At 40.5% G+C, this 23,038-nt stretch overlaps 1 protein-coding gene across 2 annotated transcripts in view; it reads left to right on the top strand.

The window, feature by feature from the left end:
• Positions 1-1,868: 1,868 nt before the first annotated feature.
• The window catches only part of PARL (presenilin associated rhomboid like), a 63,281-nt gene continuing 42,111 nt past the window's right edge, over positions 1,869-23,038 (top strand). For both annotated transcript variants that reach the window (XM_082625852.1, XM_082625853.1), the window contains exons 1-4: positions 1,869-2,020; positions 11,241-11,436; positions 11,905-12,045; positions 14,369-14,417. In XM_082625852.1, coding sequence (XP_082481978.1) covers positions 1,896-2,020; positions 11,241-11,436; positions 11,905-12,045; positions 14,369-14,417 — 511 coding nt within the window. In that variant the 5' untranslated portion in view covers positions 1,869-1,895. The remainder of the gene's footprint in view (positions 2,021-11,240; positions 11,437-11,904; positions 12,046-14,368; positions 14,418-23,038) is intronic.

Consider the following 23,038-nt stretch of genomic DNA (forward strand, 5'->3'; position numbering starts at 1 on the left):
GCTCCGCGGCATGTGGAAACTTCCCAGACCAGGGCACGAACCCGTGTCCCCTGCATCGGCAGGCGGACTCTCAACCACTGCGCCACCAGGGAAGCCCCCCTCTAATTCTTGAACAACCTTGTGGCTTTTGCCTTTATAAGCCCCTGATTCCTTCTCTTCCCCGGAACACTCTTTTGGTTTTACCCTAATCTGTGTCTCTGAATTGCAGTTCTTGAGACCCTAAATAAAGGGTCTTTGCTCTTTGCAGCTGCGATATTATTATGAATACTAATTATTAATATTATTATTGTTCAACAAGAGACACTGGTGTAATCTGCAAACAAGCTTTGTTAACCTAACTCTCATCTTCCTACTTAAGGAAGATAAGGACTACCTAGCCCTAGTTGGACTACTCCTAGTCCAAGCCCCATTGTCTTGTCAATTCTTCACAAATTGTTTCTTTGTAGAAAAGGTATAAAAACTTCCTGCTCTGGTCACTTCTTTTTTTTTTTTTTTTTTTTTTTTCTTTTTGCGGTATGCGGGCCTCTCACTGTTGTGGCCTCTCCCGTTGCGGAGCACAGGCTCCGGATGCGCAGGCCCAGCGGCCATGGCTCACGGGCCCAGCCGCTCCGCGGCATATGGGATCCTCCCAGACCGGGGCACGAACCCGTATCCCCTGCACCGGCAGGCGGACTCTCAACCACTGCGCCACCAGGGAGGCCCTGGTCACTTCTTCTGGTCTTCATTCTCTTGCGAAGACTCCCATGTACATGTAAAAAATCAATAAACTTTGTGTGCTTTTCTCCTGTTAATGTCTTTGTCACTACCTTTCAGACCTGGCCAGGGACCCTAAGAGGTTGAAGGAAAACTTTTTCCTACAGCTTCCTAGAGGAGGTGACGATTCAAGTTGGTCTGGAGGACAAATTGGTTAGTAAGCAGAGCAGGGAAGGTGTTTCAGGCAGTGAGGATGGTATATAAACTCGGGAGAAGTAGGGACTGGAGAAGTAGCGCCTTTCAGAAACTGCGGGAGCTTCCCTGGTGGCGCGGTGGTTGGGGGTCCACCTGCCGATGCAGGGGACACGCATTTGTGCCCCCGTCCGGGAAGATCCCACATGCCGCGGAGCGGCTGGGCCCGTGGGCTATGGCCGCTGAGCCTGCGCGTCCGGGGCCTGTGCTCTGCAGCGGGAGAGGCCACAGCAGTGAGAGGCCCGCGTACCGCAAAAAAGAAAAAAAAAGAAAAAGAAACTGCGGATGTTTCAGTATGACTGCAGCTAGGGTCAGAGGGAGGGATGGAGTGGCAGGAAATAAAGCTGATGGGTAGGCAAGGGCTGATCATGAAGTTTGAATTTTATCTAGAATCTTGATTTTCATGTCACGCTTGGACTTTTTGTTAAAGGCACATCCTCTTCAGTGTATCATAACGTGAAATGGTGGGCAGAGAAAAGAGTAGTAATTTAAGAAAACTTGGGTTGCAATATTGGTTCCTCCACTCACTTCTCTCTGGGCCTCAGAACCACGGTAAAAAATAAAAAAAAAGCAGTAATAACATCTATCTTAAGCGTTTTGCGAGGATTAAATGCAGTAACTTAGGTAAAGGTACATGGCATCATTCAATAAATTCGTTTTTCCCCCTCTTTTTCCTGTGGGTCAGTAGGGTGGAGGCCTGGCCGCTTTCGCACGCCCCTCCCAAGTCCAGGCTGGGCGCTGCCGGCCGGACTGCTGCCGGCCGGACTGCTGCCGGCCGGACTGCTGCCGGCCGGCGGGTCCCTTTCCCTCAGGTTGGTCCGGCCTGGGATCGGCCGCACGGGGGCGCGCTAGGCTGCCCCTCGGCACTCTATGGTTCTTCCTTTCGCCCCGGAAGTGGTTCCGGGCACGGTTTGGTAAGGTCGGGCCATGGTGGGGCAGAGGTTGGGAAGATGGCGTGGCGAGGCTTGTCGCAGAGAGGTTGGGGCTGTGGTCCGGCGTGGGCTCCACCGGCGGGCGGCCGCAGCTGCGAGGAGCTCACTGCGGCCCTGGCTCAGCCGCGGCTGCTCGGGCGCAGGTAATGGTCGCTTCTCGGGGCTTCTCGCCTCTCATGCCCTCGGCTCCGGCAGCGCATCCTCAGGGGCGGAGGCCGTGCGGCTCTCTTATGCTGCCCCCGGCTCACCCTCTCTCTTCACCAGCCTCTCCTCTCTCCCTCCCCCTTTACCCCGCGCCTCCGTCCAGTCCTCGCTTCTCGCCGCGCCACCCTGCCCGGGTGCACAGTGACCAGAGCCCCGGCCCAACTATCCGTGAGCCCGCGGTAGCCCCTTTCCCATCCGGAGGGACGTGTCGGGAAGGAGAGGTAATCTGTGAGGGTTTGCGCACCACGCCTCATAATCCCGCGAGCAAGTAAAGAGTTAACAGCTGGTAGAATGGCAGGGCTGAGATTTGATTCTGTCAGTCTTTGTAAAACCTTTGTTTTACTACAAATTACGTTCTTTATCGTTTAGAGAACTCTGTAAGGGAAGACGGAGTCAGAGGAGGGCATCACTTTGCCTCTTGTAGAGTTGTAGGAGAGGCTTTTCTGTTAAAGAAATTGGGAAGTGGAGTATTTGGTTTCTAGATGACTTGGAAAAAAAAGTCAATTTTTCTCGAGTAGAAGCTGTATGAAGAGTACGGTCTATCAGTATTTGCTGCTTTTGTATTAGAGTAATTCAACTCTAAATTGGGAGAAGAGAGAAATCCCTGAACTAAGATTCTGATGTGTATTTGGCTCTGAAATTTCTTCCTGTTTTTTAACAGAATTTCAGCTCTGCTAGTTTCTGACTTGGTTAGATGTGTGCCTGGAATCCACCTGACTGATAGTAGTAAGGAACATGAAGTGTTTATCAACATGGGGATTAGCCAGTGGTAAATAATTGAGGCTCCAATATGGTGGAGCCATCCTTAATTTTAAAATCACCTGGAGTGTTTGTAGACTGTATTTCCCAGGCCCTATCCCAGTCCTTCCTGTCATCTTGCCCGGTGCTGGGGGGCGGGGGGGGTGTGCGGGGAGTGAAAGAACCTGCAGTTGTAAACAAGCACTGCATGTGTGTAGGATTAGAGATTTGTGGAAAACTGACTTATATTGTACCTTAACTTCATGATACACTGAAACATGGAGCCTCAGGCACTAATCTTAAACTCCTGAGGAGATGGAGAATGAGGTCAGGTGGAGGTGGTGGTTGATTTCAGTGGTCCTGATTCCATTTCCACTTTACTTCAAATCCCAGTCGAAATTGCATGGTTTGAGGGGGAGGAAAAGTGAATACAGTTAGTAGGAAGCAACAGGTGTTAAATATTCAAGATATGTGTTAGGAAGGGAAGGGAAAACTAACAGCTTGGTTAATGAGGTCATTTGAAAAAAAATCATGTGATGTTGACGATTAGTATCACAATTTTTTTGTCATTTATATGCAAAGTTTGAAATTGACATTTTTTTGTGGTGACAGAAATGTGCATTACAAGAGATTGTAGGTAAACCTGAAATATAATAGAATATATGTCTACTTGCCTCTAGAAAGCAGCATGAGTTTCCTTGTATATAACTTTATTAGGTCTGCTTTCACTTCTAGTGGTTCTAAAATTAGTATGTGGAGGAATGAAGTCATGGATACGGTTAAAAAGCAGAGGTCTGGGCTCAGTCCTTGTGATTTTGATGTAATGGGCCTGAAGTGTAGCTGAGAATTTGCAATTTTTCTTCTTACAAGAACTACAGGTGGTGATATTCCTCAAAATTTCTGCAAACAATAGCAGGCCCAAGGCAGCCCACCAGCCAAGAATGGTTTCTATGTCTTTAAAGGGTTGCAAAATGAAACACTGCCGCAGAGTTTTAAATTGTTCTTCACAAAGACTAAAATGTTTATTGTCTGGCTCTTTACAGAAAAAAGAGACTATTTCACTTAGGGTTTTCAGAAACTTTACCATGATCAAACTGTTGGCAGCACTGCTGAAAAATGGTTTAGGTCTGAAAGAAGCCTGCATAATTTGTCAGTTGTATAGAACTAGCTAAGAGAAGAAAATAGTTGATTGTAGCACTTACACGGAGCTTAAATCTTTTAGATTGGGATAACAATCTTAAGATATATTTAGGTTAAATACCTGACAAATTAGTAAATCAGGTATATTCAATTATTTTCCCTGTTTAATTCACCATGTATTAACTCAAGATGAGTTTTAAGAAAATAATTGTGGCATGCAAGAGTTTATGCCCCTTCCCCTAAATACAACTATTTTCTTTTAAGTGGGATGAGTCTGTTGTGTGTGTGTGCTTGGACACGTCTTGTCTCCATTTGCACATTAGGCCCTTCTACTCAGTTTATTCACACAAATCTATAGTAACATAGACATTAGTGCTGACTTGTATGATACCTAAGTGGCATTGTCTTTATCCTCACACTGTTGAAAACAGTTCACTAGACTGTGTTGTCTCACTCACCACTAAGGCAACAGCTATATAGACATGACTTTTCTATTTAAAAGTTACGGGATGATATTAAAAAATGGAACCATAACAATTGTGCGGTTAGTGGTAACTCAAGCATTCATAAGATCTTCCCACTTTGAGCACGTTACATTGCTTTCACAAATCACTAGTTATTGGCAGAAGGACCAAAGCACAGAGCAAAAAGGCAGGCCTGTCCTCATGAGTTGGTACATACCTCTTGTGACTCTTTCCTCCCATCCCACCCCCATGCATTTTATTGTGTTGCTTCCTTTGTTTTCCAGACTTATTTCAGGTCATTTATTTTTCCATACTACCTACCCATGTGAATGGTTAGAGCTTAAGAACCTAGGCCTTTATATATGATATCAAACATTTGCAATTGGAGACATTCATCACGCTTTTCCTGGTTGGTTTTACTTTTAAGAAATGTAAAACAAAAGCTCTCTAAGGACAGAGAACGTACCTTGTCATATAATGTGTGATGAAGTACTTATTACATCTAAAAGCATCCTTGTACCAACAGAAAACCCAGCTCTAACTGACCTTAATAATTAGGGGAATTTATTGGTTTATACCGTTAAAAAGCCCAGAGGTGAACCTGGCTTCTGGTGAGACAAGATCCAGTGTTTCAGATCGTCACCAGGACTCCATTTTCCTCCATGGCTTGGCTCTGCTTCTTAAACGTTGGCTTTATGCTCTCAGTATGCTATCTCCTTGTTGTAAGATGGCTGTCAGCAGCTCTTGGGGCAGTATACTTTTAGGTTCAAGTCCAGCAGAAAAGATTCTCTTCCCCAGTATTACAAACAAAATCTTGAAATTTGAATTTCACTGGACTGGATTGGCCTAACTTGGGATACATGTTCATCTTTGAATTCCTTAAAGTTGCCAGGGATGTGGGACGTGTAGGTTGGCTTAAGCCAGTCAGGAGCTTGGTGTGCCTCCCCAAACCAAGTGGCTGGAAATTCCAGGGTACCCTTAGGTGTGGTTGCTAGGATTGAGCCAAAAAAGCTCACTGTCAGTCCTAGTGAAACTTCTGTATTGGAATACTTTGGTTACGAATCCTAATTTTAAAATTCTAGTCAGATAGGATTAACCTGTAGATAACCATTGTAATCTAAGTAGAAATGTTGTTGGAAGGATGAGGGATTAGATTCTAGCTCCTGCTATTCAAAGTGGTTCATGAACGAGCAGTTCAGGACAGGGTTTGCCAAACATATTTTGTAAAAGGCTTGATAGAAAATAGGGCTACATAGGTCACTGTCAGATATTCTTTTTCTTTTAAACAAGTCTTTTAAGCAATAATAAATGTGACAACTGAGGAAGCTGCTACCAGATCAGGATCTGCTAACCAAAGTAAGAACTATGCTGTCTCCACCGTTATCTTCACTAGCAGAAGTCATGCCTCGTGTGCTGCCTCTCACTCAACTCAGTTCTGACTTCAGGTGTTGTGCTGATGTATCTGATCAGCAGGCCCTGATCACATCTCGACTCCTAACCGAAAGGATACCTGGGAAATAGTTTTTAGCTTTCCAGTCCCTGCAGCATGTGAATGTACCACAGGTGAAAGGAATAGGTGTTCAGTGAGCCAAGTCATAGTACTTAATTCTATCCAACAAGTTCTGTATGTCCAACTCTTAATTCCTGGTGTATGTACTCCTAACATGTATTTTGCATCTGAACTGCATCTGGGGCCAATTTGTTCTTGGTGTCCTCAGTCCCACACTTAACTTCTGTTGAGATTCTCAAGGCAAATATTATTCTAGGCAAAAGGTCTGGCTTTGCGTCAAATCCAGATTCCCAACCTGGTGTATTTGTATTCCTTTTCAAGCATTGTGCTTCAGAATTGTAAATGAGTTGATGAGCTGTAGAAGAACTGATTGAGTACATATCCTGGAGTATTAAGCTGTTGGAGATATAAAGAAATCTCATCCTTCATATTTCTTGGTCTAAAAAGAAAAAAATGTGGCCTACTGGTTAGGATTCTGGGTTCTCACTGCTGTGACCCAGGTTCAGTCTTGGTTGGGGAGCTGAGATCTTGTAAGCCACGAGACATGGCCAAAAAAAAGAATACCAGAAACCAACAATACTGGGTTACAATTTTTTTTAAACTTATTTATTTATTTTTGGCTGCATTGGGTCTTTGTTGCTGTGCGCAGGCTTTCTCTAGTTGCAGCAAGCGGGGGCTGCTTCATGGCGGTGTGTGGGCTTTTCATTGCGGTGGCTTCTCTTGTTGTGGAGCACGGGCTCTAGGCACATGGGCTTCACTGGTTGTGGCTCACGGGCTCAGTAGTTGTGGCTCCCCGCCTCTAGAGCACAGGTTCAGTAGTTGTGGCACATGGGCTTAGTTGCTCCATGGCATGTGGGATCTTCCCGGACCAGGGCTCGAACCCGTGTCCCCCTGCATTGGCAGATGGATTCTTAATCACTGCTGCCACCAGGGAGGCCCTGGGTTACAATTTGTAACCATTTACAGGGAAACATTTAAAGGAAACGTATTCCTATTACTTTATATCACATCTTTGGGGTTTTTGGCCCAAAGTGGTGTTACTTGTAATTTATTTACTAGACCTAGCTCTAAATTACTTTGGAATATTTAATAAAAATCAAATCCAATTGCAAAGGATTAACATCTGCCACTGTTATCAGTTAGGAATGCATTTGGCTGTAAGTTAATTGTTGCTTAAAGAAACGAGAGGAGTATTTAGCATAAAATGATTGGAGGTAGGTGGCTATTGTCTTTGCTCAGTGGCTCAAAAAATGTTAAGGTTAGTTTCTGAAGCCCTTGGCCTTTCTCTGGGCATTCAAGATGACTGCCTCATCTCTAGAAAATTGCATCCTTTTTCAAGGCAGAAAGAAGTGGGAGGGATGTGACATTAGTGATACCTCCATTTTTATCAGATAAGCAAAACCTTTTCAAGAAGTTTCTAAACAGTTAAGTCTCATTTTGTCAGAACTCTGTAATATGGCCATCCCTAGCCATAGGAGAGACTGGAAAAGTGAAGATATTTATCTTTCCTAGCCTCTGCAGAAAAAGCAGGCAACAGAACAAGAACTAGAAATAGATTTGCAATTAGCCATTCAACAGTTACTTGCTAAAGGATATTCATAAGACTAGGTTCTGAATTTCAGAGCCATTCAGAGCAACATTGGCATTGTTTGACTAAGTGCACTGCTTTCCAAAATAGATTTTGTTGAAAGAAGTAGCACTTATTTGTTAGTACAAATTCTAAATTATTAGAAGTTTTAAGGTGAATTACTTTATCATCATCACCCGTCCTCACCATGTGATGTCTGAGAAGTTGAACTGTGGTGTGGACTCAGTGTTGAAGACAGAGCATTTTAGGTGAGTAATAGTAATAGTAGCTATACCATTTTTCTGAGTTTCGTGTTTCCAAATGCCTACTAGACATCACCTGGGTGTTCTACCAATGCGAAAAATACTTCATTGCAATATAATTTACATGTAGTAAAACATATAAGTATTAAGCATACAGCCCATTAGTTCTGACAAATGTATACACCTGTGCAACCATCACCTAAAAATAAAGATACTGCCCATCATTCCATCAAGTTCCCTCTTGCCCCTTTCCAGTCAAGTCCCACTTTAGGCAACCACTATTGATTTTTAAAAAAAATTATTTATTTATTTATTTTTGGCTATGTTGGGTCTTCGTTGCTGCGCACGGGCTTTCTCTAGTTGCGGCGAGCAGGGGCTACTCTTTGTTGTGATGCATGGGCTTCTCATTGTGGTGGCTTCTCTTGTTGCAGAGCATGGGCTCTGGGTGCACGGGCTTCAGTAGTTGTGGACGAGAGCTTAGTACTTGTGGCTCACGGGCTCTAGAACGTGGGCTCAGTAGTTGTGGCGCACGGGCCTAGTTGTTCCACAGCATATGGGATCTTCCTGGACCAGGGCTTGAACCCGTGTCCCCTTCATTGGCAGGTGGATTCTTAACCACTGTGACACCAGGGAAGTCCACCACTATTGATTTTGATCACCACAAATTATTTTTGCCTGTTCTTCAGCTTGATATGCATTAATGGAATCACACACATTATGTGCTTTTTTGTGTTTGACTTCCTTTACTCAGCAGTGTTTTTGAGATGCACCCGTGATGTGTGATCAGTAGTTTTTCACTGAGTGGTACAGTTGGCCCTCTGTATCTCCAGGATCCTCATCCATGTATTCAACCAACTGTGGATGGGGAATGTCACTGTATTACGCCATTTTATATAAGGGATTTCAGCATCCCGAATTTGGTATCCGCAGGGCGTCCTAGAACCAGTCTCCCATGGATACTGAGGGACCACTGTATTACATTGTATGAATATAACACAGTTTATCCTTTCCCCTGTTGATGGAAATTTAAGTTCCAATTTTTACCTGTTAGCACTGAGCTGCTGTGATTGCAAGCATTTTAAACAGTGCCCAAGATGGAATTATTCATCTCTCATTTTCCAGTTTCCTATTTTGGTGCCTCTGATTTTCCTTGTCTTAGTGAGTAGTACCACCTTCCTTTCAGTTATTCAGAATAAAACCAATAATCATTCTTGACCCCTTCTTTCTTCTAACATAATTATTGACCCTTGCTTTATTAGGAACTGGCCTTAGTGGTGGAGATAAAATGAATACAGAAGTGATAATCTAGTTATGGTACAGGCAATAAATGAGACAAGTATAAGAGTGCATACAGGATGCTTTAGAACTCTAGGAGTACAAAGGAGACACCCAGCCTGCGAGAGTTTAGGAAGGCTTCCTGGAGGAGGAAATAAATGAACTGAATTTTGAAGGGCACGAAAAAGTTAAAGGGAAGTAAGTACCGCAACAAAGGAGTAGCATTGCTGAGTTTGGTGGGGTGATGAAAAATTTACTGTGGGATTTAAAGCAGGGGAATGATAATATATTTGTGCCTAATAAAATGTGGAGGATGAATTGGAGTAGGGCAGTATTAGAAGCAGTGAGATCTGTTAGGAAATGGTAGAGTATTCCAGGCCAAAAGGGATGAGCTAAGGGATGGTGTGGGAATTAGGGAGAGAATGTTGGCCCTCTAAGAGGGCATTTGAGGAAGTGTTGAATGTTTGTGGAAGAGTGATATGAGGAAAGAACATGCAACATGTCAAAATGTTTGAAATTAAGTCAGCTGTTGCTGTTGTTTAGGCATGGGGTACGGGACTAGATTAAGAGTGAAAAAATATTTGACAGATTTGGTTTTAAATTAGATGGTAAGAATTAAGGAGAGAGAACTCCATAATGACTTCTAGATTTTTAATCTTAGTGATTAAGATAACTGTGGGCCCACTGAAAGAATAAAGAAGTCAGAAAATGGAGCTTGTAGAAGGGGATGAATTCCCTTCTGAATATATTGGTTTTAAAGTAATGGGGAGCATATCCAGGTAGAATTATTCAATATATAGTTGGAAATACAAGACAAGAAAATTGAGGCTGGGACTAGAGACATATATTTGAATCATTTACTTGCTTAGAAGTCATCCAGGCCACAGAAATGAACTTTTTCTTTTATTCAACCAAAGTGTTTCAAGGCCCAGGTTACAAAGGTGAGAAGACCTGTCTGACTGGCAGACAGGAGTTCTATGAGTCTAGAAGGATATAGTATGATTAGAGTACAATGAGAACAAACAGGAAGGGGCCTCTACATGGTCTACCTGGGGGAAATTACCATTTTACAAAAGAAAAAAATGCTTCACAAATTTATATGGGTTCAGTTTGAATGGAGAATGTGTAAAGGAACTATTAGAGCCTTTAAGCATATCTGTCTTTACGGGATAGGAGAAAGGGGGAAGCCGTTAGGAAAGCAAGTTTGAAGAGCAGGGAGTGCAACCTTACAGGCGCTGACAGGTGTGATCAGTAGTGTCAGATGTTTTGAGGAGGTCAAGCTATAAGGACTCAAACAAGAAAACCCTTTATAGAACATCTAGTTGGGTGTCCCCCAAACTGGTAGTGAAGTAAATAGGGGGCAAGGTGGGGAAAATCCGCCAATTTGTAATGGTTAGTACTTATAAAAGGAAAATCATTATTTGATTTAAATGTTTGGCCAAACTTCAAAAAAAATAAAGCTATTCTGTGCTAATTCACCCCACAACTTGTAGTTCTCCAGCTTTTTACAGGATTGCAGACTGGGGGGAATGGATACTGTGGGGGATGGATACAAATTATTGTGTGGATTGATACACAGTAACGGCCCAAACAGATGCCCAGTAAAGCTGCTGTAGTTTATGTCTCTCCTTTTCCAGAAGGGCACATTTCATTGTTTTGACTGAATCCTACCTGGGAGTAGGAGTCTTGGCAGCTTTCGGGCTGCATAGTGAGAATAAACTGAAATAGTGATGATGCACCTCAGTTGGAGAGGCTCGTAGAGGTTGATGTTTGCAAGATGCAGCTCTGTTTCTTCCTCCCTCCCTCCCTCCCTTCCTTCCTTCCTTCCTATTTATTTTCCTTTTTTTTTTCTTTTTGGCTGCATCGGGATCTTCGTTGAGGCACACAGAATCTTTCATTACCACACTCGGTCTCTGTTGCTGCGCTCGGGCTTCTTACTAGTTGTGGTGTGAGGGGTTTCTCTCTCTAGTTGTAGTGCGCGGGCTCCAGGGCGCATGGGCTCTATAGTTGTGTTGCGCGGGCTCCAGAGCACGAGGGCTCTGTAGTTTGTGGCACGCAGGCTCTCTTATTGAGGTGCGTGATCTCAGTAGTTGTGGCGCGTGGGCTTAGTTACCCTGAGGCATGTGGGATCTTAGTTCCCCAATCAAGGATCGAACCCACGTCCCTGCAGCTCTGTTTCTAATCTGTTATTTTCCCCTATAGGTTTAACTTTTTTATTCAGCAAAAATGTGGATTCAGAAAAGCACCCAGGAAGGTTGAACCTCGAAGATCAGACACAGGAACAAGTAGTGAAGCATACAAGAGAAGTGCTTTGATTCCTCCTGTAGAAGAAACAGCCTTTTATCCTTCTCCCTATCCTATAAGGACTCTTGTAAAGCCTTTGTTTTTTACTGTTGGGGTAAGAGCTCACGTCACTAGGAGTTACCTACCTTGCTGCAGGTGTAGTGTTAAAGTATCAATACTACTTGTCCTATTTGGGCTCCCTTAAAGACAAGTGGAGTGGGATCAAAAGGATCTGGGGTCGTGATTACAATAGAACATGAATTTAATAATTGCTGTTAGAGTATGGGTCATTTATGTAAGCCCTGGAGAAGAGACTCATGGGCCTCTTATTTGGTATAACAATGCAAGTGATACTGAGTTGATATTTTGAATTTTATTGGAAAAGTTCTAACTGTAAACAGGCCCCAGGGTACTGTAATGTTAATAAAATGGGAAACAATTAAGTGTTATTTTCACCTAGTAAGTTTCAGTGTGCCAGATGTTCCTTATGTTTATAAAAAGCAATGAAAATGAAATATCATCCTTGGAACTATGTATAGATCTATTAAAAAAATTTTTTTTGTAATATATTTGTTTTATATAGTTTACAGGCTGTGCATTTGGATCAGCTGCCATTTGGCAATATGAATCACTGAAATCCAGGGTCCAGAGTTATTTTGATGGTATAAAAGCTGATTGGTTGGATAGCATAAGACCACAGAAGGAAGGAGACTTCAGAAAGGAGGTAAAGATAAACATGGCATTTTTTTGGTTCTAATTGATCAGTTTTTGAAGTCTGGTTATTTATGAAGTGTTTTTAGTTAATGGCAACATTAGATCAGTAGATGTGAAGTCATTGCAGTTAATATTCTTCTTTAGAGTCATTTCATTGTAGTAAGTATTAATGTTTCGTATGTCTGGCAACGTTGTATGTAACAGTGTTCCAAGAAGTTTGGCCCTCTACCCACATATCAAGAATCACCACAGATAGTTGTTAAAAATTAATGTTTTGGAGCCTCTTCCAGCTCTACTAAGGGCCACTGTTTTACTTTTAGAGTACATATTAGAATCACAGGGAGTTTTATGCTTGAGGGGTAGAGATACTCTGTGGGTTTTAAAAAGCTTCTCAGTGACATGATGTTTATATATCTCTGATAAATAACCACTGTTGATGTTTTTTCTAACTGTGCTCAGGGGATCAAGATGCAAGAAAAGGGTACAAATATAGAGCTTTTAGAACTTTTCATTATTTCATTTGCAAGTTGATGGCCTTCCTTCCACCTAACTGATTTTCTTAAAATGTTGCCTTTTAGATAAAGCATATATTTTATTTCATTTGCCAGTACTTATTGAGCAGAGACCATAGGCTAATTTGTGGATCCAGGTCCATTTATTTTTCAAGCATCTCCGTATTTTTTTATGACACACTGCTCTTCCAGTTTGGAGAGAGTGTTGATATCCTCTTCAGTTTTCTTCTTCCTTGGAACTTCTTACTCCTGGCTAGTGAGAGAGCAGCCTTGGGTTTTCTTTTTTCTAATGATAGTTGAAGGTTCCTCTAAGTAGGGAGAAGGATTCATTCCTCCTTGTTTCCCCATAGACACAAGAAGCATGAGCCCTACCAGTTCTAGAGAGGCTTTATGTCAGAAGAACAATGGATGTAATATTTGCAGGTAAAACCTGCAATAATGAGCAATGGTTTTTATTCAGTACAGTACATTTGAGAAGATAGTAACACTGACCTATTCCACAGTCCTGGATCCCTTGAAAGCTACAGGCTTCTGCACTATAAAGTTTTGATACCCAAATTGTTCCTTGGAATGGTGAAAATGACACGTGCAATATACATAATCTTCACCCAAAGATGGATTTGTTTAAAGTAGTTAAATGATAAGAGAGAAAATATAAAATCCATGTTAAAGAAAATTGAAATAACGCATAAATATAACATGGGAAGTGAAAGTCCTGGGAACCCGTGCCCCACTACTACATATGCAGTGAGTAAGGTCTGAGAGTTCACACACATTTAATTGTTGTTGACCTTGAACAACTCAGGGGTTGGAGCGCTGACCCTCCATGCAGTGGCAAATGTGCCTGTAACTTTATAGTTGGGCCTCTATAACAGCGGTCCCACATCTGTGGATTCCACCAACTGCGAATGCTGTAGTATATTGTAGTACATATTTATTGAAAAAAACCTGCATATAGGTCCAGTGCAGTTCAAACCCCTGCTGTTCAAGGGTCAACTGAATTACAAAAATGGAATCATTTTTGTGCATGAATCAAATACATGTTGATCTATAACTTTTCTTCTTTACCTTGGGTTTCTTTCTGTATTAGTATACAAAGTCTGGTTCAGTTTCATAGTTAGAACATAGTTTTTTTAAATTAAAAAACATTAATCATGGAAAATTTCAAAGGTAAAGTAAAAAGAGTGAAGAGAATAGTATAATGAACCCCTATCATCCAGTGTCAACAATTATTGACACATAGCCAACTTTGTTTTATCTAGTTCCCCTTCTTTCCCTTCCCTCCCCACCACTGATTACTATAAAGCAAATTCTAGGCATATATCATCTATAAAAATTTCAAGGTGTGTCCCTAAAAGATTAGGATTCTGTCTTTTTCTAAACCTCAATCTAGTATTATACCTTAAAAAAAAAAAGGCAATTTTAGTAGAAAATATTCTTGGTTAGAATTTTAAAACTAGATTGGGTCTTGGTGAACAATCACTTGATGGTGTGCTAGGTACTTTATGTTATTGATATTCCTCACAGTGGTACTGCTATATATCTGTTACTGTCTCCATTTTATGTATCAGGAAACTGAAGTTTAGAAGTAATTTGAGGTCACAGAGCTAATCACTGGCTTTGTGTAGAGAATGCAGGCTCTCTGACTATAAAACACCTGTGTTTTCCACTCTATCACATATTTGTTATGTCTGTTCAGTAGAGATTTTTATAGATGAGGACTCTTTCATTTATGCACAAAGCATTTTCTTTCTTGCTTTTCATTTATGTAGCCTGAAATTACTTATCATATGGTGATATGCAATTTTTCTTCTGTTTTAGATTAACAAGTGGTGGAATAACCTAAGTGATGGCCAGCGGACTGTGACAGGTTTGTGTTAGCTTACACGTTTTAGCCATTCAAGGGAAGAGAAATCAAACCAAAAGGTACAGTATGTTATAGTCAATGGCTTTTGTACCATGCTCATCAGTGGTTTAGAAGACAGTTTCTGTACCTTCAGGCTAATGTAATGGTTTGAAAGTAGTGTGGCATAAAGGTATACACGAGGCTCTGGGTCAGTTATTTTCTAATTTTGATCTAGTATGATATTGATCAAATGATCTATCTTTGTTGTAAAATCCTAGCTTGTGAAATAGGTTATGAGTAATTATTACTTTCCCATTAAAGTAACTAAAGGGGACATTGATTAAGTACCTTCTTTATGCAGCATGCTTTATACATATTCTTTCTGTACCTCACAGGGTTGCTTACAGGGTAGTTATCTCCCTTTTTACAGATAAGGAAACTGGCTTTCAGAGAAGGAACTTTTCGAAGGTCACACTGCTAGTAAGTAAGAGCTGAGTTTCAAAACCCAGGTCTGTCTCATCCTAAAGCCGGTTTTCTCTTTTCTATACCATGCTGTTTATAAAATCCTCTTTAAATGTAAGCATAACGTGTATATCACCATGATAATTTGTTTCTTTAAATTTTTATGGAAGACAGATCGGGCTCTTCAAGGTAACACTTGTGCAATATATTATGGACTTAGTTATTTTGAGAAATTTGGGGAAATGGATTTGTAAGTTCTTTAACAGTTGTACAGATAGGGAAAAAAATCTTCCTAGAGAAACAGCAAAATACTGCTTTTCCTTAAATATGGTTAGACTTGATGGTACTCTTAATTTTCTATACCTACTTAAGTGGAGAAGAAAGGTGCTTAGGTTTCTTCATTCAGACTGTCTGGAAGGTTTAATTTTTCTGTCTCCTTGGTGGAACCTGATCCTGTCTTCAAGCTTATGGTTTAGACATTGCTTCCTGCAGGAAGTGCTTTTTTTCTGAACTCATTGCACTTTTTAATCACTTATAACACAACCTGCCTTATATAATTGTACAGGTAACATCTTTGAGGACAATGATGAGATTTTTCATTTTGCTGAAGCTCCTAGCACATACCTGGCACACAGTAAAGGCATTCAATTAAAATCTATTGAGTGAATGAATGTCGATGAGATCTTGAATCAAAAGATTGAGATTTTTCAAAGTATATTGCCATACTGTATAATTGATTAGTCAGTGAGGTCTTAATAAATATGATAACTTCAAAAATAGCTCTGTAATAACACGTTTCCATTGGAATTAATTGGGATTTTTGGTTTGTTTGCTTGTTTTCTGAAAATTAATAGCCTTTCCTTAGGGTAGCAAAGTTTTGATTTCTTTTGATATTTTCAAAGTATCTCACAATTAGTTGAAACTTAGTGTTCTTTGAAGATTGTGAAGATTTTGTCATTTAACATTTGAGGAAACCTGGGACCAGAATTTAAAACCTTTTTCATGCCAGGAAGTGGTTTATTCAAAGCAGTTGGTATTTGGAGATAATTAAAAATCAGAATTCTTGCCCTTAGATGACGTTGCAGTGTAACTAGCAGCTTGAGTATAAAGTACTTCGAACCACATAAATGTGAACGGTCATGCTAAAGACCTAAAATACTTATTGTCAGGTTAGCTAAGTGACTTTTAAAGGCTGAGGAAATGCTCTTTGATCTGTTCAGTGTCATCTCAGACTCCTTCAGGAAATAATTATTCTGGTAGCAGTGAATCTAGCCTCACAACACTTGCTGGTGGTGCTTTATAATCAGTTAGCCATGTACTAAAATTTCAATGGTTAATAAACTTGTGCTTTAGTTACATCTTGTCTTTTTTCAGAGGTGCCAGTTCATTCCACTGACCTTGCTTAGCCCCTCGATTGCTTCCTTTAGGCTGATTCTAAGTGAGGTTGGCTCAGCTCCTGGCTTTTATTGAGGATGGGGTGACAGATTCATTCTGTGCCATATGTTCCTTGGATTGTAGCTGTTCTCTGAGTGTTTTTCTTTTTGTATTTTGAAAGAACTTGACAAGTCCTTAGGCCACTGACCTAGAAAGTTTCAAAGCTCTGTGAGACTAGTGTGCTTCTTTGCTCTGTAGTATTCACACCTAGACACTGGCAGCTTGAAAGCTGTAGCAGGTTAAAGATTTCGCAGTTTTACACCAAACATTTCATGTAAGAATTCCTTGCTATCTGAACCTTGCTATTTCTAGCTTTTAGAGATGCCTATGAGGCACTCGTCATAGTTTTAGTTATTTCTGGGGAAAGGATAACAAAACTAATGCTTGAGTGCCAGCTAGGCTTCAGGTACTATGTTAGGTACTTTACAGACACACATATTATTGTTAATCCTTATCTGAACCTAATGTGCTCATGGATTTGGATGGCAAGATTTTGGTTATAGCAAGTTCAGACAGCAAAATGTTTTATCCAAATGCATTTGTTTCCTGAGCTTGAGGTGTAACAAGGGATATCTCAAATTTATCCATATCTCTTATGAGTCCTAGGTTTGGATAAGAACAGTTCAAATCATAAGGGATACCTGTAATTTACTTTAAGGTGGAATCCAGTGGTGAAGTGAAAAACCTCCCTTAGAGCTGATAGCAGTTTTGGAGTCCCTAGTTTTTGACTCTTCTAGCTCAGTCTGTCCCTGGAAATCACTTTGTCAAGGTCTACCAGAGAACTGGTCTTAATCCCTTAATCTTTTTTTTTCCTTATCTGGTTTAGGGATTTTTTTTTGTCTTAATTGTTACACAGACATATCTCCCCAAACTTCACATTGCTCTGAAAAAGTTGTTATAGTTCACTTGGTGTTTGTAGGATGAAGGGGGAGCATCAAGTAGCATTCTTCAAAGTTAGGCTTGTCCCTGGTACTTTTATATTTCAGCTAGTCTCCTGTATTGCCTTGCTCTGTAAGGCTTTTAAGCCTGTAGCAGAGGTCCCAGGCAACCCCCAAGGAGAGTATTTCCCCTACATTTCTAGCTTTTAGAGATGCCTATGAGGCACTCGTCATAGTTTTAGTTATTTCTGGGGAAAGGATAACAAAACTAATGCTTGAGTGCCAGCTAGGCTTCAAGTACTATGTTAGGTACTTTACAGACACACATATTATTGTTAATGCTTATTATTAATCTTTTTTTAAAATAAATTATTTATTTTTGGCTGCATTAGGTCTTTGTGGCTGCACGTGGGCTTTCTCTAGGTGTGGCGAGCGGGGGCCACTCTTCGTTGCGGTGCATGGGCTTCTCATTGCAGTGGCTTCTCTTTGCTGCAGAGCACAGGCTCTAGGAATGTGGGCTTCAGTAGTTGCATCACGTGGGCTGAGTAGTTGTGGCTCGCGGGCTCTAGAGCGCAGGTTCAGTAGTTGTGGCGCATGGGCTTAGTTGCTCTGCAGCATGTGGGATCTTCCCGGACCAGAGCTGTGTCCCCTGCATTGGCAGGTGGATTCTTAACCACTGTGCCACCAGGGAAGTCCTTAAGAGCCCTGTTACTGGTATCCTCATTGTTCAGATGGGGTAAGTGAGGCTCAGAGAGGTTAAATAACTTGTCTGAGATCACACAGCTAGAAAGGCTGGAGATGGGAAACAAACTCCTTAGTTCAAATAATAAGCGTTCTATTACATCCATTCACTTTCTGCTATGTCAAACCACCACTAATTACCTTTCTGATAAACCACACTGCCTTTCCCCATCTCAGGTATCTGAGTGCTGATTCATAGACCAAATTGCAGCAAATTGTCCCAAGGCAGCAGGCTGGCATTCAGTGAAGAAAGAGGGACGTTTTTGGCTATTCGGTTTATAGTTTGTCATTGTAAAATGAATAAATGTGCGTGGGAACATTAAAATAGAGAATATGTAAAATAAAAAAATAAATCTCTCTCACTGTAGACGTCCAGTTCCGCCCCCATGACCATTGCCTTTTTAGCTGCTTGTGTATTCTTCCAAAGCACCTGTTTATATATAGGCATTTATATCTGTATCTAACTGTGGTTTAAACACAAACGGTAGCATGTAATGCATACTCCGCTACACCTTTGTTTTTTTCACTTAGTATTTTAAAGGACATTCCATATTGATACAAGTAGGTCTATTGTATGCTTTTTAAAAGTATTTTATTGAAGTATAATATACATAGAAGAACATGCACATGTCAGATGTACAACTAATTTTCACAAACTGAGCACATCCACATAACTAGCACCCAGATCAAGAAATGGAAATTACCAGCACCCCAGGATCATTCTTTTTAATGGCATTGCAGTAGTCCATGCAAATGAATACTATGGTAACAAGTTTTCTATTAATGAATATTTAGGTTGTCTTTAGTCTTGCTTTCATAGGAGGATGGAAGATGGATAGTCTCTTTGGATTTCCTCTCGATTTCAGGAAGCTGTGGAACCAGTCCTTAACTTGTTTTGTGGATAATCCCCAGGAGGAGAAATTATAGCCACTGTGTGAGGCCAACAGAATGACGCCAGTGCTGGTAGTCCTGGCTCCCAGGGAACCTGAGGACCGCTTGAACTCAGTTGTTTGGCTGCTGTGGGTGTGTGTGCTTGTCATTGTCTGGACTAGCCAGGTTCATTCAGATAGAGGAGCTGTGGAGGGGTGAGCTGGCCCACCTCAGAAACAGAAGGGATGCTGTACTTAGCTGTTAGACTCCAGTTAAGATAGTCTTTTTTTTTTTTTTTTCTTTTTTAGGAAAAGAGAGAAAGAGATTATACCCCCTTCCTTGGAGGAGGAAAATAGGCTGAAGTTACTAAACCCCCAGTAGTGCTTCCCAAATCAGTGTATCTTCTTTTTTTTAATATCAAGGTATAATTCACATGTACTAAAATTCATCATTTAAAAGCACAGTTGACCCTTGAACAATGCAGAGGTTAGGGTTGCTGACCCTCCACACAGTTGAAAATCTGTGTATAACTTTATAGTCAGCACTCTGTCCACTGTTACGCATCCGTGGATTCAACCAACGATGGCTCATGTAGTACCATAGTACTTTAAAAAAAATCTTTGTAAGGTGGACCTGTGCAGTTCAAACTCATGTTCAAGGGTTAACTATACAATTCAGTGGTTTTTATTATATTTACAAGGTTGTGCTACTATCACCATCACCTACTCCCAGAACATTTTCATTACCCCAGAAAGAAACCCCATAGCCATTAGCAGTCACTCCCTGTTCCCCTACTCCCCTCAGCCCTAGACACCTACTTTCTTTCTCTGTGGATTTGCCTGTTCTGGACACTTCATAAAAATGGAATCACATAAATATGAGGCCTTTTGTGGCTGCTTCTTTCACTCAGTGTAATGTTTTCAGAGTTCATCCATAGTGGCACGTGTCAATACATATTTCTTTTTATGGCTAAATAATATTCCATTATATGGATACATCACATTTTATTCATCTGTTGGTGGACATTTGTTTCTACTTTTTGGCTTAATATTATGATAATTCTGCTATGAATTTTCATATATATGTTTTGTGTGGACATATGTTTTCATTTCTCTTGCTAATATACCTAGAAGTGGAATTGTTGGGTCATATGGTACTCTGTTTAACTTTTTAAAAACTGGTAAAAAACACATAAAATGCACCATTTAAACCATTTTTAAGTGTATAGTTTAGTAGAGTTAATTATATTCACCTTGTTATGAAACACCTCCAAAACTCTTTTCGTCTTGTAAAACTGAAACTCTATACCCATTATACAACAATTTCCCTTTTTTCCCCTTCCCCAGCTCCTGGTAACTATCATGCCACTTTTTGTTTCTGTAAACTTCACTACTTTAGATACCTCATATAAGTGGAATCATACAGTACTTGTCTTTTTTGACTGGCTTATTTCACTTAACATAATGTCCTCAAGGGTCATCCATGTTGTAACATGTGACAAGATTTCCTTCCTTTTTTAAGGCTGAATAATTAATTCCTTTTTATACACCACATTTTGTTTATCCTTTCATTCTTCGATGGCCATTTGGGTTGCTTCCACCTCTTGGCTATTGTGAGTAGTGCTGCTAGGAACATGGGTGTGCAAATCTCTTTGTGTCCCTGCTTTCAATTCTTTTGGATATATACCCAGAAGTAGGATTGCTGAACTATATGGTAGTTCTATTTTTAATTATTTGAGGAAGCTCCATACTGTTTTCCATAGTGTTTGCACCATTTTACAATCCTACAACGGTTCTAATTTCTTTGCATCCTTGTCAGCACTTGATATTTTCTGTTTATGTTTTTTTAAAAAATGGGTGCCATCCTAATGGGTGTGAGGTGACACATTGTGATTTTGATTTGCATTTCTCTAATTAGCTGTGTTGCTCATCTTTTCATATGTTGGTTGGCCATTTGAATATCATCTTTGGATAAATGTTCAAGTTCTTTGCTCACTTTAATCAGGTTGAATTTTGTTGTTGAGTTGTAGGAATCTTTATATGTTCTAGATATTAACCCTTTATCAGATAGATGACTTGCAAATATGCTCTCCTGTTCTGTAGCTTACCTTTCACTCTGTTGATTGTGTCCTTTGCACAAAAGCTTTTAGGTTTGATGTCCTATTTGTCTATTTTTGCTCTTTTGGTGTCATAGCCAAGAAATCATTGCCAAATGAAATGTTATGAGGCTTTTCCCCTGTTTTCTTCCAGGAGTTTTAAAGTTTTTGGTCTTACCTTTAGGCCTCTAATTAATTTTTAGTTAATTTTTGTGTAGGGTGTAAGGTAAGAGTCCAGGTTTATTCTTTTGAGTGTGAATATCCATTTCCCTGTTTTCTTTCTTTTTTTCTTTTTTTTTTTTTTTCTTTTTTTTGCTTTATAACAAATTTAATCAGTTATACATATACATATGTTTCCATATCCCCTCCCTTTTGCGTCTCCCTCCCACCCTCCCTATCCCACCCCTCCAGGCAGTCACAAAGTACCGAGCTGATCTCCCTGTGCTATGCGGCTGCTTCCCACTAGCTATCTACCTCACGTTTGGTAGTGTATATATGTCCATGCCGCTCTTTCACTTTGTCACAGCTTACCCTTCCCCCTCCCCATATCCTCAAGTCCATTCTCTAGTAGGTCTGTGTCTTTATTCCTGTCTTACCCCTATGTTCTTCATGACATTTTTTTTTTCTTAAATTCCATATATATGTGTTAGCATACAGTATTTGTCTTTCTCTTTCTGACTTACTTCACTCTGTATGACAGACTCTAGGTCTATCCACCTCATTACAAATAGCTCAATTTCATTTCTTTTTATAGCTGAGTAATATTCCATTGTATATATGTGCCACATCTTCTTTATCCATTCATCCGATGATGGACACTTAGGTTGTTTCCATCTCCGGGCTATTGTAAATAGGGCTGCTATGAACATTTTGGTACATGTCTCTTTTTGAATTATGGTTTTCTCAGGGTATATGCCCAGTAGTGGGATTGCTGGGTCATATGGTAGTTCTATTTGTAGTTTTTTAAGGAACCTCCATACCGTTCTCCATAGCGGCTGTACCAATTCACATTCCCACCAGCAGTGCAAGAGTGTTCCCTTTTTTCCACACCCTCTCCAGCATTTATTGTTTCTAGATTTTTTGATGATGGCCATTCTGACTGGTGTGAGATGATATCTCATTGTAGTTTTGATTTGCATTTCTCTAATGAGTAAAGATGTTGAGCATCCTTTCATGTGTTTGTTGGCAGTCTGTATATCTTCTGTGGAGAAATGTCTATTTAGGTCTTCTGCCCATTTTTGGATTGGGTTGTTTGTTTTTTTGTTATTGAGCTGCATGAGCTGCTTATAAATTTTGGAGATTAATCCTTTGTCAGTTGCTTCATTTGCAAATATTTTCTCCCATTCTGAGGGTTGTCTTTTGGTCTTGTTTATGGTTTCCTTTGCTGTGCAAAAGCTTTTAAGTTTCATTAGGTCCCATGTGTTTATTTTTGTCTTTATTTCCATTTCTCTAGGAGGTGGGTCCAAAAGGATCTTGCTGTGATTTATGTCATAGAGTGTTCTGCCTATGTTTTCCTCTAAGAGTTTGATAGTGTCTGGCCTTACATTTAGGTCTTTAATCCATTTTGAGCTTATTTTTGTGTATGGTGTTAGGGAGTGATCTAATCTCATACTTTTACATGTCCCTGTCCAGTTTTCCCAGCACCACTTATTGAAGAGGCTGTCCTTTCTCCACTGTACATTCCTGCCTCCTTTATCAAAGATAAGGTGACCATATGTCCGTGGGTTTAACTCTGGGCTTTCTATCCTGTTCCATTGATCTATCTTTCTGTTTTTGTGCCAGTACCATACTGTCTTGATTACTGTAGCTTTGTAGTATAGTCTGAAGTCAGGGAGCCTGATTCCTCCAGCTCCATTTTTCGTTCTCAAGATTGCTTTGGCTATTCGGGGTCTTTTGTGTTTCCATACAAATTGTGAAATTTTTTGTTCTAGTTCTGTGAAAAATGCCAGTGGTAGTTTGATAGGGATTGCATTGAACCTGTAGATTGCTTTGGGTAGTAGAGTCATTTTCACAATGTTGATTCTTCCAATCCAAGAACATGGTACATCTCTCCATCTATTTGTATCATCTTTAATTTCTTTCATCAGTGTCTTATAATTTTCTGCATACAGGTCTTTTGTCTCCTTAGGTAGGTTTATTCCTAGATATTTTATTCTTTTTGTTGC

This window comes from Mesoplodon mirus, assembly GCF_964341445.2.
Source record: "Mesoplodon mirus genome assembly, chromosome: 6".
NCBI lineage: Eukaryota > Metazoa > Chordata > Mammalia > Artiodactyla > Ziphiidae > Mesoplodon > Mesoplodon mirus.